General features: G+C 40.3%; 1 protein-coding gene across 2 annotated transcripts; it reads right to left on the bottom strand.

The window, feature by feature from the left end:
- Positions 1-9,137: 9,137 nt before the first annotated feature.
- Positions 9,138-17,667, bottom strand: LOC310947046 (TRPM8 channel-associated factor homolog). Of its 2 annotated transcripts, none has more exons than XM_083913679.1 (12): positions 17,606-17,667; positions 16,752-17,473; positions 16,292-16,502; positions 15,775-16,057; positions 14,905-15,206; positions 14,377-14,551; positions 14,090-14,190; positions 12,259-12,469; positions 11,873-12,109; positions 11,192-11,415; positions 10,265-10,378; positions 9,138-10,004 (listed from the first exon to the last, which is right to left on the bottom strand). In XM_083913679.1, the coding sequence occupies exons 2-12, from the start codon at positions 17,393-17,395 to the stop codon at positions 9,762-9,764; spliced, it is 2,745 nt and encodes a 914-aa protein (XP_083769805.1). In that variant the 5' UTR covers positions 17,396-17,473; positions 17,606-17,667; the 3' UTR covers positions 9,138-9,761. The 2 variants fall into 2 exon arrangements, with proteins under 2 accessions (XP_083769805.1, XP_083769806.1); XM_083913680.1 differs by having other exon boundaries at positions 17,600-17,653.
- Positions 17,668-19,100: the final 1,433 nt, after the last annotated feature.

Genomic DNA, 19,100 nt, shown 5'->3' on the forward strand with positions numbered 1-19,100 from the left:
TTAACACTGTCGCCTCACGGCGAGAAGGTTCCAGGTTCTTGTCCCGGCTGGGGCCTTTCTATGTGGAGTTTGCATGTACTCCCCGTGTCTGCGTAGGTTTTCTCCGGGTTCTCCGGTTTCCTCCCACAATCCAAAGACAAGCATGTGTTAGGTTAATTGATGACTCTAAAATTGCCCGTAGGTGTGAATGGTTGTCTGTCTCTGTGCGTCTCTATGTGCCCTGCGATAGACTGGCGTCCTGTCCAGGGTGTACCCCGCCTCACACCCGATGTCAGCTGGGATCGGCTTTCTTCTCAGATAATACAATATTTACATCCCTATATGTACATTGAAAGCACTATTAGTTGCCTCCTGTTTTACTGGGGTCTGTGTATCAATCCTGTCATAGCGTGACTACAGTGTAAGTCATGGTAGACATAATCCACAGTCCTCATTATGTAAAACTAGACAGAAAACAGCTGTCTATTCTGTAGTTTGGCAGAAGCCAATATGAGGCTTCTGTAGCGTGGATTTTTAATATACAAATGCAAAAGGCCCGTACAACCCCATCTTTGTTCAATATAATTAAGACGGACAGATCATTTGAGAAACCTTTACATTCATCAGCTGCTTGTAGATTTCTAATGTTTGTTTGTCAGGTGTGAAGAGCAGATGTTGTCCTTATTGTCAATTCTCTTGCGACAGTTTAAAAAAAGAGCATCACTGTTCGCTCGTGGTGAACACCCAGCTGTGCAAGGGAATCTGTAATGGCTCACCCTCATCTATGATATATGATGTGTCATAAATGTCAAATATTTAATGTTCTAAATATCTAAATATTTACTTGTTTGCTGTTTGGCTAAAGTTTCACCTGGCATTAAGCACTGTCTGTTGTGAAATATTCCTTAAGAAACACTGGAGGATACCAATAAAGTCACAAAAAGAAGAGGGGGATTTGTGGTTTTCACAGGACAGTGATGCTACAAACATGATCTTATAGAATATGATGCATTGCTGTAGATGAAACTGACCAACAGTATGGAGTAAAATTCAGTGCAATCTTATACATCTATAGCTTTTAAATGCAACATAATGCAGAAGTGAAATCATCCAAACACAACAAAGAGGGAATTTAGTACTAAAAAGACCACAATTTCAAAAGATACCCACTTGATTTGTTTCATTCAGACTACTGTGGTGGAATAAATGTTCAGGATAGACACAAAGTGGATGGAGCCCAGTCGATGATAAAGTTCTAAGTTATTTTATTGTCCAGACTTTTTGACTGGGGTGGCCCAAGTGGGGCACTGATTTCTGCTGGGGTGACATGTAGTTTGTGCATGTGCACAAACATCTTAATAATATCAAACTCTTATTGTTCCAACAGGCCACTGGTGGACCCAACGACTATTTGCCTTTTAGAGGTTGTAGAGCTCAGTTGTAAATCTAGAGAGAAGATGTTTGTTTAATGCCATAGGTCTCTAGTTTGTGGTTATAGAGTTTCATGAGGCTGTGATTATCTCAAGGCCCAGGTTGTAAAGGAATCCCGTAGTCACGCCTCATTTCTGATGATAAAAAAAACAATAGACAAGAACATGTCTTGACAAAGTACAGTAATATGCAAATAAACTGCACACAACAGCTCATTTATACAGTGAGCTCAAGTTTAGAAATTGTTCTCAAGAAATGGCTACTATGGGAACTAACATCATCACACATAAATACAACTGGGCTCATTGAATCCACAAGACTCCCACCTTTCTAGTCATACCCAATTTATGAAATTCAAGGTTTATGGACCCCAGTATGCTGAATATACAAATACACATTTTTAGAATTGGCCAAATAACTTTTCATTCAGATATCTTGAGGTCAGGGGTCACGGACCCCTTTAAAGAAGGCCATGCCAGTTTCCCAATAACTTTGGAGAGTTATTTAGCCTCCTTTCAGACAAGTTAGCATGAGGTGGTTGGTACCGATGGATTCCTTAGATAATTTAGTTTCTTATGATACCAATATATGTTGTTACATAAGTTCAAGCTATCCTCAAAGCAATTTCAGTCAAAAGCAACTGGACTGGTTATTTGTCTAGGAAGATGTTTCACCTCTCATCCAAGAGGCTTCATCAGTTCATGTACGCATCTGACCAGGCTGGGACTGGACCAGGACCAGGACCAGGCTGGGACTGGTCCAACTTACTGCTGTGAGATCCAGGTATTTAACCTCTCACAAGGCCGATGATGTCAACCCTTTATGCTCCAATTGCCAACGGCGGTCGTTAGAGTGGCAGTCGTTGGTGGGAAGTTGGTTTCGACTTCGTTAGTGCTCTTTTGAGTCTGAACGAACTGAGCTCTACAGCCTCTAAAAGGCAAATAGTCGTTGGGTCCACCAGTGGCCTGTTGGAACAATAAGAGTTTGATATTATAAAGATGTTTGTGCACATACACAAACTACATGTCCCCCCTGCAGAAGTCAGTGCCCCACTTGGGCCACCCCAGTCAAAAAGTCTGGACAATAAAATAACTTAGAACTTTATCATCGACTGGGCTCCATCCACTTTGTGTCTATCCTGACCGTTTATTCCACCACAGTAGTCTGAATGAAACAAATCAAGTGGGTATCTTTCGAAATGGTGGTCTTTTTAGTACTAAATTCCCTCTTTGTTGTGTTTGGATGATTTCACTTCTGCATAATGTTGCATTTAAAAGCTATAGATATATAAGATTGCACTGAATTTTACTCCATACTGTTGGTCGGTTTCATCTACAGCAATGCATCATATTCTATAAGATCATGTTTGTAGCATCACTGTCCTGTGAGAACCACAAATCCCTATGAAGTCTTCTTTTCGTGACTTTATTGGTATCCTCCAGTGTTTCTTAAGGAATATTTCACAACAGACAGTGCTCAATGCCAGGTGAAACTTTAGCCAAACAGCAAACAAGTTTATTCCCAAAGTTGACGCCTAAGAAGAGTGCCAACCTGCCAATAATAATAGTAATCAAACCAGTATGAACTTATACAGAGTGCTCTCAGACACCATTAGGGTCTGAGAACAAAAGGATCGGTGTTTTATTAGACATGTCATAACACAGTCATGTGTCAGAATGTAAAAAATACCCAAGGACATCCGTGTGCAGTACAAGGCTAGCATGTTTGTGCATGCTGCTTGTGCTATGTGGAACTAACTGTCAACAGCAGCACAGGGATTAATTCTGCATTTCCAAATCAAAATAGTTAAGATAAAAGCTTATTTTATATTTGTTTAAAAAAATAGATTCAGCAGACAGTATAAAGAACAAATAATAAGTACACTGCAATAGCATTGTTATGTCAAATACTTTTATTTATAGTTGTCCAGAGTCCTTCTCTGTCACTATCTTTCTGACCACCCTAAACTCCCACTCTGAAGATGCATTGCTCTGTGGTATGTGCAAGCGTTTTCATCAATTTAGTCAGATTCTTGAACTTCCCGCCTTTTACCACCAAAAATCGTTAGAAATGCACTGGAGTCAGGAAGAAAACGTGAGAAGGTAGTGGAATATGTAAGTCTCCAGGTGAAATTCGTAAGTCTCCTGGAAAAATCGTGAGGGTTGGCAAGTATGAGCTACGATATGTTTTTTTCAAATGGATTATTCTGCTGTGTTTCAGCCTCTCTAAACAAACACAGGCTCAAAAAGAGACAGAAACATAAAAGGACCCCATAACATATTTTTAATTTGGTCAATCTAAAATTCAAAGAAAAAAACAGAAGGGGTTGGAAATCCCAGAAGATTAAAACATTTTTAAAAAGAAGATAAGGTGGGGAAGTCATCGGCCCAACCATGCATTGGACTGGCATACCCTAACCTGACTCTCGCCAGATGAATTTCATTCTGCCTTAGGCGCAGTCAAGGCAGAAACTCATCTGGAGATAGTAGTAGATAGTAGATAGTTATATCAGGCGCTTCCACCTAAACTTATCTACAAGATGATAAAACATGCCTGCAGGGGGTGTGCACATTACAAAATATATTTGCATATTACTGTTCTTTGTCAAGACATGTCCTATTTTTATCATCAGCAAAGAGGTGTGGCTGTGAAATTACACAGTCTGAACATATGACAAAACCTTACTTGAAAGAATGATATAAAAAGACCACTATCTCGACAGTTCCAGTGTTGCCTCGTTGCTTTTTCCGACAAGCCCCGCAAATAAAGGACAGATGGGCACACAGCTATCTACCAGGTAGGATAGGAGGCAAACTGGCTCAACGGACCTACTGGGACTTTCATGTGCATGCAGACCCCCTTAACCACTGCTGCATTATACAACATTAGGGATTTGTGGAGGTCAAGCCAATAAGATACTTGACAGTTGTGATGGTTCATTCAAATTACCAAGAATCAGATCACGTCCGCAAAGGTTAACATTAAGGAAAAGCACTTCTGTGTCAAGGGAAAATTGTGCAAAGCTATTGTATAAGATCATGTCTAACCATGTATGGATAGCTTTATGTGTTGATCATTTGAGGTCATTTTGACTGACCATTCTAGTCATTGCAAAGACCACATCTAAAACCACAAATGGATGAACGACCTGCTTAAACCAGTTTTCAGTTGAACTGCCCTGTTACAGTTTCCTCTTTCTGCAACTATTTCTTTATCACATAAAACAGTACATCCTTTTTCAACTGCCTCCTGGCTTTTATAAGAATAACCATTTAATAGAGATCTTTGTCTGCAGTTTACTTCTTCTTACCAGTGTTATTAATGTTATTATTATCATTATTATAAGATAAGATAAGATACACAAGGGTTACAGAAGATTTTCTTGGACAAGGCTCCAATCACAAGAAACATTCACACAGATATATAAGGACAAGACATGGGGTGTTGAGGTATGAGCTGTGGTAGTCATTTTGTGTTGTTCAGTACGGCTATTGCAGAAGGGATGAAAGATTTCTTGTAAATGTTCTTCCGGGCCAGTGGTAGATTGAAACGCCTGCCTGATGGTAGTAGCAGGAAGGAGTGGTCCTCTGCGATCAGGTTGGCTTTCCTGATCACTGAGCGACTGTACAGCTCAGATAGGGGGGTATGGGGGGAACCAGTTATTTTGGCAGCATGGTTTACTATCCGGGAGAGTCTTGTTTTGTGCTTGATGGTGAGTTGGTTGTACCAGGAAGATATATTAAAAGTGAGAAATGATTCAATGAGGGAGCGGTAGACCAAAGTTAGCACGTCCTTGCTGACCTGAAATTTCCAGAGTTTCCTGAGCAGATGAAGACGTTGTTGTGCTTTCTTGAATATTGTATTGGTGTGCCTTGTTCCGTAGTGATCATACGTTCAAAAGGGTTATCGCTGGTAACGGTAGCCGACTGCCTCTCCTCCTTAATCTGTTCCGTATCCCATCTCTCGAGCCTGTTTTCCTTCGTATCCACTTTCGCTTGTGCCCACGGAGTATTTCAAGTTGAATGCTGTTTGTATGGAGCGATCCATTGGTTCCCGGCTGGTGTATCAGCTCCATTAGGTAGTTCCGTGAGTAGGTGCGCCTACCTTGAGCTGCGGTGAGAGACCGCACTGGTTGTACGCAAAGTCCATTTACAAGCTTTAGATTAGCGATCATTAGCCATAAATAGGCTAGATAGAGAGCGTTTTTTTACACAACATCTCGACAAACAAAACGTGAAAGATGACATACAGTTGAGCAGTAAAAACTTCACGGTTAAACACGCGAACACTGAGCCATGTCAGGAGTCGCTCACACAGAGTAGCGCCAGTACCATTTGCTGAGTTTCTTGCCTCCCTGAGCAAACTTCTCTGTTCGTCTTTTTCGATTTGCTAAAGTCAATTCTGGATGAGCCTCCGTTGAACAAGATGAAATGTTGTGATTGTTAAACAAGGAGCTGTACCTACTTGAAATTCCTGAAAAGTATGAACAAATTTACTCCACCTTTGCTCTGCTGATCCCCAACACCTCTTCATGCACATACACCGACCACAGGTTGCATGTACACTCTGTGGTGTGTGCTGGGAATTCCCAGCAGTCTCTCTGTTGGTTGTGTCCCAGCTCATGGACTGGGCCCCATAGCTGTGTGTTCCTAGCATAGTCAACGCTGACCAGCTCAGCTGCTGTTTGCTTTTGTGTCATGATAGGATAACCAGCATGCGTCCAGCCTGGATGGAAAAAACAGTCATGTATGATGAAATGATTGGCGATTCGCTGTTGTTGTGTTTCTGTTCACACATTTATCATAATGCATTTTCAATTTGAAATGCTGTATGGAAACTGACAAAATTAGTGTTCCTAGATATTCCCATAGTGTGTCCTGTAGGAGAGTAAGCCTACTTTTGTTATGGCTAAAATATATCAGTCGCTGAATTAATTATGAATTAACTCGACTCGTTAAAATTTAGGATTTATTTTACCTTGAAGTAAGGGCACCACATTTCTGTGACGCTGAGCAGAACAACCAGACACAAAGAACTCCTTAAACAGCACTTCCTCTTGAGGTCCTACAAAAGATTGTTTTTTTGGCAGCTTTCAAGCCTTTTTCTTAAATAGGACAGACAGGAAATGGGGTGAGAGAGAGGGGGAGACATGCAGCAAAGAGGCCCAGGTCAGAGTGGAACCCACGGCCACTGCCTCGAGGACCTTCAGCCTCTTTACAAGGGATGACTGCTCTAACCACTATTCCACCGACCACCCCCTCATTTGTTTTTTAAAACGCTCTCTGTTATTAGAAAGTTCTGGACCATCAGCTGTGCTGGTGTGTCGGTAACATGAATATGTCCTCATATTTGGTACAGACCCCTGTGTCCTGCCTTCACTGTGCCGTGTTTTTTGCAAGTGAACATTAAATTAATTAAAATGTACAAATCAAAAATATGAACCAAATAACATAACTCAGTCAACCAATCAGCCCATGTAGGACTGTATGCAATTGCACATCCTTTGCAGATATATTTTTCACACCTGTAGCACACAGTGTGTATTAGCCGCATTTCTAGACACTCATCTATAGTGTCACCCCCTTGGGTCAGATCTGGTCACAGGCAGTACGCTCTGCCAGAGAAGAGATGTCTTGTCATGTTTATGTCTGCTACTGATTGATCTTAGACAGAATTAAAGCATACGCACATTTTTGTGACTCACTGACTCTATGACTGTGATTTCAACTCAATTTGACTGTCGATAGATTTTACAGCTTAAATGGACATATGAATAAAGGCAACATTTCACTTCTTTCTAAAAGTGCTGTTGCAAGATGAAAGATTTGGCATTGTCAAGCTGTTCTGCACAAGATGGCATGTATTCTCAGTATTACCCAACAGCATAGTTTGATTTGATCTTAATCCACTCTTAAAACTATGACAAAGCCAGAGGCGTTGCTTGCCAGACTGGTTTCCCTTCGTTCACCAAGGGCACACCTGGTGTCAATCATCCACTTCACCACCAGTATCCCAGCCAGTAGCTTCTCACAGAACACTAATTGGCTGGCTCACTTTTCTAACACACAAACACATCACTTGAAGCCTGACAAGATGGATTTTCGTGTGACATGTGTACGTGATTCTTGTGTGATTTTGTCTTTTTTAAACAAGAACTGTAAAGAAGCAGGGGGTTGTCACCATGTAAGACAATTGGGGAAAGAATTTTTGGCCCAGTGGCAAAACATGTGTGACAGAAATTTAAAATTATAACTCTGTGCAATTTAAAACACAGGACAAGTCGCCCTTGTGTTCTGACACAGCTGGGCTGTTTGCACTATCTGCAATTAAACTCTACAGAACCTGACCTTGGGGGCACTCTTCTTGACGGGACCCATTTGTGCAGGCGTCTTAAAGACAGCTTTCCTTACAAGGAAATTATTTGGAAATAAACTCACACGAAGAAAGCTGATCTTATTGTTTCTTAATCTTTCATCATTGACCCTTATTGACTGATTTCCACGACATGTGACCGACAAGGAAGTTGTAATTTCACCTATGGCCTCTATTTCAAATTGGCTTCAAAGTCCCGTACACTTCCTGGGGGCCTGCTCTGTACTATTGTTAAAGCTGGGTAATTACTGTGATAGTACTTATAGGTCCCTCAAGCTAAATGCACTGCAAATTAAGAAAAAACATAGTTTCAGAACATTATAAGAAATCACATTTGGGACTCTAATAAAATAATAATGTAATTGTGAAGATTCCACGATAGCATTTCAATTTTCCACAAATTGTGACCTTATTTCGGTTTTAATGTAGTGCAAATCCAGATCTGCAATTCTCACTCATTCTTCTCTGGGTGGAGAAGCTCTCTCTGTGTTGAACCAGGAAAATCCCTCCAATTTCTCCAATTAGCCAGTAGGGGAGCTGTTTTACAACTGCAGGGTGTAAGTTATAACCATAGGCTGTATAAAAAATGGACGTAGCATCTCCCTCGAGGTCCGTTCTCTCAACTTGATCCAATCGTCCTCACCTACGGGAGTCGTCCTTTTGTCAGACTTCCTCTTACCAAAAAAGGGCATTGATGTGATGTTGGGGGGAGGGAGATACGTCCGTTTGGCTGACCTATACCTCCGAGGCAAAGTAAGGGCCAGCTGCTAGCTGTCACTCAAGAGGCCGTGCACCTAATTATTCATAAACTTTAACCTCCAATAATGTAAAAACTGGCCTGGTTCCAACCCCCCACCCCCACCCTCAGTGTTGTCATAAAGATATGACCTAAACATACAGACTGGAATGTTTTTATTGTATCAGGCCTTAAAAAGGTTTATTTATGCTGTGAAAAATGACCTATTTATGTGAATTGCAATTTTTATGGCACTTCCTTATTGGAGGAAGTCGCTGTGGTGGGGGCTTATTGATAACAAAGGGAAGATCATCGTTTCATTGCATATGTTTAAGGTGACACTTTTATCCAACCCGACTTATAAAACATTCAAACACAAAAATACACACATGAGAATATATAAAAGGAATCAGTGACTGTTTACCTGTGTCTTTTCCCTCAACAGTAAGGCAAATATCAGAATACACAACTGAAAAACGTGACCATCTTACAAACATTGCCTGGATCAAATGGTACTTACTGTACTTTATGATGTGATTAGATCATTGAATCAAATTTACTCTCTTGTTGTGTCAAAGAGGTGAACCACAGTATAAAAAAAATCACCAAGCAATTACAGTTAATGTAGAAATGTATAGTTTTATTAGTTTAAGAGCACATGATCTATCAAGAGAAGACAGCTTACTGATCAACAAAAGAAGCATCCAAATATTAATGTAAATATGACCCTGAAAGACACGAGATTAAAATTGGAATATGCATATTACTTATGAATGGCTTATACTATTGCTGTGAAGACAATGACAACTACTTCCTATGCTATTATGTTTGCTGCAAAAAATGTAAAGCTGCAGTGATTATTTGTATATGTACTATGGGTCAAATGACTGTGTGTCATGTGAAAGTGTCAGATTTGGTAGCATTTGAATGAAGACTTGTGGAAATATAGATATTGAAAAAATATATAGAGTTCAGAGAAGTTTGGAATATACGATACATGCAGACATTTAGAGTAGTTGTTAAAAGCCATGCCAGCTTGAAACAATCATTTCCAAATTTTTAGCATCGACTGAGGCACGAACCTAGATTGTGCAAACTGAATTTTGTGGGAATCCATGCAGCCAATTATGAGATATAAAGGTTTGATTTTTGTGGCATAGTGATCGATTAGTTTTATAAAAGTATCACTGACCCATTTCTCTGACCCATTTCTCTACTACTTTAATCAGCTGCAGTCTAATATTCAGTCATATTTCAGCATGTAGTGGTCACTCCAGGGAGGCAGGTTGGAGAGTTTCTCCTCAGTAGCCTTTTCTATGGGCCAGCCCCAGGACTTTAAGAATCCGGTGACGTTCATCCCCACAGTCTGGGAGAAAGTCACGGCATACAGGTTCATCTTCCCGTCATTGTCACTGGGATAGTCACTTATCTTGTGGTAGGCACCAAACACCTTCTTAAAGGCATCCCAGCCAAACTTTTGCTGGAGCTGCATTGAAGGAGACAGAGGTCGAGGGAAATGTGAATAGACAAAAGGTTGATGGAGGAATGAATGTTTATGAGAGGTAATAAATTAACTGCAATAAAACTCTTTCTAGGCCATTTTGACACACAACAATGAGGCAGAATGGATTCTGATGTCCATCAACTTAGTCCAGAATATTTTAATTGGAGAGTCGTAGCCAAAGCATTTCTCAAACCACATGTAGTAAACCACTTTCTGATGAAGACACATTGATAAAAACACACCTGCAAGTATGTCTCCAGGGCCACCCACACATTCCAGTTGCTGAGTTTCCTGCCCTCCTTAACATACTTGTCGACCAGATTCTTCCGTGCTGTTGTAGTCATAGATGGATGAGCCTGTGTTTAAAACAATACTCTCATATTATATTGTTAAACAAGGGAAATAACAGAGACCTGACTTTTCTGGTCATCTATCCAAATATATTATATAGTATACACTGGATATCAAAATTAGAGAACAAATTCTAAATACTTTTACTTATTTTGATTCATTGATTGATTTATTTGGAAATAATGTTATTTTTTAATGTTCAGAAATTTGATAGAATATACTCGTGCTGTCCTAGCATGTTTTTGTTGCAAAATCCAAGGCACTTAAACCAAAATCTTGATTTTGTATAAAAAATAAAATAAATAATGTTTTCTTAGGGCTATAGGATTAAAAAATGAATAGGGAGTGAAGAGGCCAAAGCTAAGAAGGATTTTAGCACATCTGCACCCACAAGACATCACTAGTTTCTCACACGGGTTTGGTTTGATCCTGGTCCATTCTTCTTCCACTGTTCAGTAACTGTAGTGGGTTAATTTGTTGCCAAGGGTTTTCCAGAGATTCTCTATGGGGTTAAGTTTTGGACTGTGGGCTGGCCTCTTCATTGTTTTAATATTCTTAGCTTAAAGGAACTGCATAACTACTGCTTTACTAGCATGTTTTTTCTGGCTCAGTTTTTTTTCTCCACAAAATAAAGTTTTGTTGTAGTGCCATTGATTATTTAAAAAAACAGAGAGACATGTTAGTAAAGCAATGGTATAGCCACAGCGGATATTCTATCGAATTCTGAACAGTAAAAATAACAGTATTTCAGAATAAATGTATGTACAATTTGTTCTCTAATTTTAATCTCCATTGTTTATAAATCTGATTTACTCCACCTTTGCTCTGTTGAGCCCCAGCACCTCCTCATGCACATACACTGTCCACAGATTGCATGTGGCCTCCGTGGTGTGTGATGGGAACTCCCAGCATCTTCTCTGTTGATTGTGTCCAAGTTCATGAATTTCTCCCCACAAGCCTTCAGTCCTGGCATCACCTGGTCTGAAAAGCTCAGGGGCTGAAGGTGTGTGTATCATGATAGGATAGCCTGCATGCATCCAACCTGGATGGAGAGAAAGACTAATAGCGTTACAGGAATGTAGCTCTACAGTTCGAATGATTTGGCAATGTTCTTTAAGACTTTAAGATGTGATTTCCCCAAACATGGTCTCTGGAGTAGTACACAAATATTTGGGGACGAGATTCCTCCGTCACTGTGATAAGCTCACATTAGAGTTGGCTCCTTGTCCAAATCATCAAAATTTTTGTCAATATTACATTAATTTTAACCAAATGTACCATTCTTAACGATGCTTGTACTGTGTGCCCAGATCTTTATGCTACAAACTTGTTCATCCACTGTAGATATTAGAATTGCACAGTAAGTACGTTGGATCTGGGATGAAGACTGAAATATTCAGTTTTAGTTGTTAAAATAATAGACACAGCATTCCTCTTTAACAGCAGCTACAGTGGAAATCATTTGATTGAATAGGTAAGAATGTGACAGCAAAACTTACCAGCAGAAATCTGCACATCTGCTACCATGCGTTCTTTGCGGGGAAATTTGTGGGATATGACAGCCAGATCTGCCATGCCGTTCATGATTTTATTCCAAAGCGCTTCCACCTCATCGACCCGCTCCAGGTCTCGAACAACATCAGATGGAACAGTTAAGATGATGTTGTCAAATTCAAACTCTGCCCATGGCGCGGGAGCTTTGCGCTGCAATGACCAATCAGCTGCTGTTGTCACACCTGAAATGAAGAAAGGGTGGATTTTCTGGTGAAACAAAACTTTGAATTATTGTAATAATCCGTCAAAAGCCCAATAGCAGGCAGTTAGGGAAACAGGTTCATAACTGATGCATTATGTGCTTAAGATTCAGACTGTGACACACACTCACCAGTCTTGTAATATGGAGCAAGCACAGCCTTCTGCACTAAGACCTCGGCCCCCTCCACCTTTATGTTTGCTGGAGCCAACAGGTAGATGAGTCCTCCCCACAGGTTCGACACCTGCATCTTCTCTGAGGTAACAGGGAATCGCTCATAAACACACGGCGCTCTGTACAGTGATTCATGCTCCAACTTGTCTTTTTGACAACTTATCTGGATCTGAGGAAGAAATGTAATATGTGGGACAGAAAAGTATGAATAAATGGAGGCAAGAAAGAACAGTATGTAACAATATGATCTTGTATTTCCAACAATGAATAGAAAGCTGCACAAGACCTTATTAAACAGATAATCAAATGGCCATACAATGTAAAAGGGTTGATCATAATATTTATATATTAGGTCCATGATATGTCTGATATACAACCCCCAATTCCAATGATTTAAAGACATTGTGTTGAAAAATCCTATCCAACCTATATTCACTTTAAAACTACATGAAGACGGGATACTTAATGTTCAAACTGATAAACTTAATTGATTTTTTGCAAATATTCACTCACTTTGAATTTGATGACTGCAACGCATTCCAAAAAAGCTTTGACCGGGGTGTGTTTACCACTGTTTTACATCACCTTTTCTTTTAACAACACTCAATAGGTTTTTGGGAACTGAGGACACTAATTGTTGAAGCTTTGTAGGTGGAATTTTTTCCCATTCTTGCTTGATGTACGACTTTAGTTGCTTAACCGTCCAGGGTTGTCGTATTTTAATTTTACTAAAGCACAAAGATTTCAATGGGATTGCAGGCAGGCCAGTCTAGTACCTCCAATGCAAACTGTGGCTGGACATTGTCTTGCTGAATCATCCGGGACGTGCTTAAAAAAAACAAGTTGCCTGGATGGCAGCATATGTTGCTCCAAACCTGTGTGTACCTTTCAGCATTGATGAGGCCTTCACAGAAGTTACCAACGACCATCACACACATCATTACATTTGGCCTGGATGACAAAATGTCTGTGATTTCCAAAAACAATTTAAAATGTGGACTTTGTATCTGTGTTAACTGACAATGGTTTTCAGAAGTGTTCCTGAGCCCATATGGTAATATTCATTACAGAATGTTGTTGGTTTTTAAAGTGCCGCCTGAGGGATCAGAGGTCCTGGGAATTCAATGTTGGTTTTTGGTCTTGCTGCTTGCTAGCAGAGATTTCAGATTCTCTGAATCTTTTGAGGATATCATAGACTCTAGATAATGAATTCCCTAAATTCCTTGCAATTGTTCATTGAGAAATGTTGTTCTTTAATTAGTGGAAGATTTACTCACACAATTGTTCAAAAAGTGGTGAACTTGCTCCATTCTTGCTTGTGAAGGACTGAGCCTTTTCGGGATACTCCTTTTATACCCAACGATGACATTCCCCTGTTTCCAATTAACCTGTTTACCTGTGAAATGTTCCGGGTGTTTTTTGATTCCTTAACTTTCCCTGTATTTTGTTCCCCCTGGCCCAAAACAGTTTAAACTAATTGTCTTGTCTTTGTAGTGTATTCAATTGAATAAAGGATTTCCTAAGAACTGTAGTCTGTTTTATTTATGTTTTACACAATGTCCCAACTTAATTGGAACTGGTCAGTACTTCATTGATAAATCGCTTGCTCCATAAAAATAAATAGATGGTGTCGTTGCTATGCAGATTAGGAAGCCATTTGAGATAAATTGGGATTTGGGGCTATATTGATGAAATGGACTTGACTTGAGTTGAATTGGCAGTATGAATTAGCAGAACATTGACAAAAACACAATGCACTTAAAAAATGATTTGACTTTGTGTACTGTACCTTCCAGCCCTTGTTGATGATGTTTGCTGGCATTATCATCTCGGTCTTCATACCAGGAGGGAGGTACAGACCTGTACTGATCCACTCTTCCTCTTCGGACACTAACACAGAGCAGCAAACATTATACTCAGCGGTGCATGTAAGCCACAAAAAATATTTTACCTTCTTCAAGGTAATGCACTGTAATGCCACACACAAATTAAACTATACTTGTACACAGAAAAATTACAGGGCTGAATGTTTATCTGATAATGATTTTACATATTTGTTCACAACTGTGGTCTGACCTTCTGTATTAACATTGATCTTGATTCTTTGGTTTTCAACAACTGGCATCAAGGGGTTATCCTTGATGAGGAAGGGCAGGATGGCTTCAGGATCTGGGGATGCATTAAATAACTCTCTCCCCACACTGAGGAGAAAATGGTCTTTGGGATTCCTTGTAGGGTAGAATCTACTCACCTTGAAAAAAAAAAAAATATCTTTAGTTATAAAACAGATCCCTGCAACGCAACCTGATCGGTTGATATCAGGGAAGGACATCAGCCCAAGGGGCATGATCCCCCTGAGAGATAAAATTCCCCCAATTGCAACTGCTATATGCACTATTTTTCCACATCTACATTTTTTCTACATCCTATTTTGTATGTAATTGTTTGCCAACTGTCCTTATCATTCTGAAACCATAACACAGAAAATGCTGAGGATGACTTATTTTGTCAATGACAATGTTCGGGTGGACCTATAGATGGCGATATTTTCCCAGCAATAGAACGTAGATTCAATCACAGACTATAAAGTCATTCATTTCCTACCTGTGGGATACCAGACTTCTTCATCACTTCAGTGAGGATGGACAGCACATGGGTGTAGGAGTGGCTGTTATAGGCCTTCATGCTCAAAAAGTGGGTACATTCAGCGGCCAGATTTTTAAGGTGTGTCTCCTCCTGCTCGGTAAGTTCTTTGCCCTGGATAATATGAGCAGCAAAGCGATGAAGAAGGTTCCGGAAGTGGTCTGAGTCTTTCAGGACCTGGCTAGGCACAGGTGTTTTGTAGATATGTCGTTCATTCATGTCCCCCAACACACTTAAACCCATTTTGTTCAGGATCTTGTTTCCTGAAACACACAATAATACATTGCAAATGTGTAAAAGAAAGACTGAAGATAATAATTTCCAAACTAATCTGATATCTGTTTATCAAATTCCTAACAGTAATTGTCATTTAAAGAGATGTTTTGCTGATTTAAACCCAGCTCTGTGTCATGGCAGTGTGGACAGAGCTGATTTAAAATTGGTAAAGTATCCCTTTTAATGGCATATTATATATATATTTATACATACTTATATATATTTCCTCCCATGTGATCAAGGTGAACACTGTGTAAGATCATATGCACTCAGATTGACCTGGTTATCAGATATAATGACTCACAGATTCAAGACTGGTGCAAATCCAGCATATAATTTAAACCCCATCTCTACCCATCCACCTTTACTATACAGAGATTTGACATTAAAAATGTGTTACATTTAGCACTGTGGAAATCCCAATGTGGCGATATCTTGTATTATACTGTCAAAGTCTTGTACAACAACAGCTATGCACAGCAAACACATGTTTTCATATATCATTGAGTTGAAATAGAAACCATGAAATAAAAATATTGTGCCACATTCTCATACCTGGGTAATCTCTCATTGGGTGTTTAGTAGGGTGTGTATTAATCCAGTGCCACGCATGCCCACCAAGCAGCAGTCCTCCTCCCTCTGCTACAAAGTCTTGGATTTCCTCCACACCCTCATAGTATGTTGAACAAACATATACACTGAGGTCTTTCCTGAAATTTGTCTCCTCATATTTCATCCCTGACTCGCTGAGATAGGTGTAGTCTGGCTGAACACCAATGACCCCTTTCCGGCCTTGGTCCAACCAACCAATGGCATTCTTCCAGAATGGAGCCAGTCTCTGCAATGAAAGGGGTTGTTTCAAAAGAGAACACAAGAAGTCATGTGAAGTGGTTTGGCAGATCCATATGCTACTAGTGGCGTTAAGATAAAAACTTTCACCAGCAATTACATGACTGTATTTCAGACCTGATACACAAGCCACACAAGTAAATGTTTACTATGTGCTCAATGTATCTTATTATCTCTGTTAATTTAAAGTAATCATAGGAACATTTATGAATTCAGACTGCACCTCTGATTTTATAAACCAATCATGTGTGACCACCATGACTCGTCCCAGCCCATAGTAGCCTCCTGCCAGAAATGTCCATCCATCATTAACGGTGATGGGAAAGGCCAGTGGGCCGTGGATCAGAATCTTCGAAGTTGATGTATCACTGACATCAAACTCTGAAATTCCCTGGAGTAAGAGCTCCAGGTCATCCTTAAAATCCTTACCAACACTGCATTAGGGACAAGAGTGGGGAGAGTTAGACACAGAGGGAGATGGGTGGAGCAGAAAGTTCAACCTGAATGGACGTCTATCGCCATGCACTGTATCGATATTCTTTAAATCACTTTTCAGTTGGCTGATTTAGTTTCTCAATTAAACTGAATAATCACATAATTAAATTTGATTGAGTTGCTTTCAACTTTTTTACATTTTAAAAGATAAGCCACAGATATGAAATGGAGGAGGAGTATATACTTACCCTAAGGCCATCCAGGAGGATGGCACCTTAGGTTGGACAGGCAGGATCTCTGCCTCACCCTGATGCTCAGAGAAGTAGATCCCTGCCACAGCAGAAACCTTATTCCCCTCAAACTGTAGCAGTGTGTTCTCCTTAGGGTGCTTTTTAGCCCAGCTCCATGCCTGCCCTGCTATCAGCACTCCTCCTCCAGCTTTCATAAATGCTACCAGGGCTTTCCCATCTACCCCTACGCTGTAGGCATCTGTCACATACACACCAACCTTCAGATTGTTACTAAAGCCCCCAACAACTTTGACCTGGAAGCTGGATTTGCTGAGGTTATCAGCGACTGCCTTGATGTTTTTTTGGACCCCAACGGACTGACTTTCAGATCCATCTCCTCTGAGCCAGGTCAGAGCGTTCTCTACCAGAGCTGGAAAGGCGGCTAGGTAGCCCTCATTTCCCAGGACCACAATCCTTCCACGGCCGTACAAAGAGGCTGCCATCAGGACCTGGCCTCGGCTGTTTACCGCTAAAGGAAAGGCATGGTCTCCAGTTAGCACCAGGTTACTGGGAACACTGGTGCCACGGAGGTCCAGCTCTTTCAAGCCTTTCATCAGGGCCATGTAGGCCCCTTCATGGTAGGACTGAGTGGGGGTGGTCATGATAGGAAGGATTGATGGTCTGAAGGTTGGATGAAGAGGTTAGAAAGTTGTACTAAGATGAATGTCAGTCAGGCTGTCCTGTGGGAACAGAAAGATTGTTGGCAGAGCTTAAATAACATGTTTTTAAATCTACAATACAATTATGGTATTAAAACAATGATTTACAATTGAGATGAAAAACACGACAGAAAAGTCAAAACTGACCTTTACCTGAAAGTTAGTCTGGTCTTAATTTGATCGAGGCCCAGCAGGTTTCAGCAAGAGAACACTGACATAATAAAAGAAAGAGAGTTTTATAGAGAGAGAAAAGGAGAGGTGGGACTATTTGAAGGGAAGAGGACGGACTTGAATGAACTGCTGACCCATGACACAACATGTTGCTACACCAACCCCGGGTTTTCTGAGGGCAACAGAATACAGTACCAAATAACTTCCATAGTTATATGTATGAACAGTGAATGAGGACAGCTTGAACTAGTTTATCACGTATGTGGTCAGAACATTTTGTATTGTGCTGCAGGCAGTGATGGAGGAAGTACTCAAACACTGTACTTTGGTAAAAGTACAAAAATATACTTGTTTGAGTTGAAGTATCGATTTTCACTTTTCTAGGTAAAAGTAAGAAAGTACTAAAAATGAACTTTTTTACATTTTTTTTATTTTATTAACTTCTGCAGGCAAGTACACAAGAAAGAACATAGTAGCTGTACAGTCTTTATCTGCTTCAAAGTGAAAAGGAACGGAGAGTTTTAAAGTATACTTACAGTATTAAAAGTAAGAGTACTTGTCTGTGTATTCAATAATGCAACGGTCTATTATATCCAGGCAAGTGTGACCACTGTATGTGTTGTAGAAACAAAAATAGTGCGGGTTTTAAACAAGAATACTGCAGATGATAATTCTGATATCGTTGCAAACAATCTCATATCAATTAATTGAAATGTTATTGTCCTTATTGTGTTTGCCCTTTGACAGTTCCCACTGGGACTTACTAGGGAGTGAAGGTGACACGGTGGTCTAGTGTTAGCACTGTCGCCTCACAGCGAGAAGGTTCCAGGTTCTTTTCCCGGCTGGGGCCTTCTTTGTGTGGAGTTTGCATGTTCTCCCCGTGTCTGCTTGGGTTTTCTCCAGGTTCTCCGGTTTCCTCCCACAATCCTAAGACATGCAGGTGTTCGGTTCATTGATGACTCTAAAATTGCCCGTAGGTGTGAATGGTTGTCTGTCTCTGTGCGTCTCTATGTGTCCTGAGATAGACTGGCGTCCTGTCCAGGGTGTACCCCGCCTTACACCCGATGTCAGCTGGGATCGGCTTTCTTCTCAGATAATACAATATTTACATCCCTATATGTACATTGAAAGCACTATTAGTTGCCTCCTGTTTATACTGGGGTCTGTGTATCAATCCTGTCATAGCGTGACTACAGTGTAAGTCATGGTAGATATAATCCACAGTCCTCATCCTGTAAAACTAGACAGAAAACAGCTGTCTATTCTGTAGTTTGGCAGAAGCCAATATGAGGCTTCTTTAACGTGGATTTTTATTATACAAATGCAAAAGGCCTGTGTAACCCCAACTTTGTTCAATATAATTAAGACAGAAAGATCATTTGAGAAACCTTTACATTCATCAGCTGCTTGTAGATTTCTAATGTTTGTTTGTCAGGTGTGAAGAGCAGATGTTGTCCTTAATGTCACTTCTCTTGCG

Source organism: Echiichthys vipera (genome assembly GCF_963691815.1).
Source record: "Echiichthys vipera genome assembly, chromosome: 5".
NCBI lineage: Eukaryota > Metazoa > Chordata > Actinopteri > Perciformes > Trachinidae > Echiichthys > Echiichthys vipera.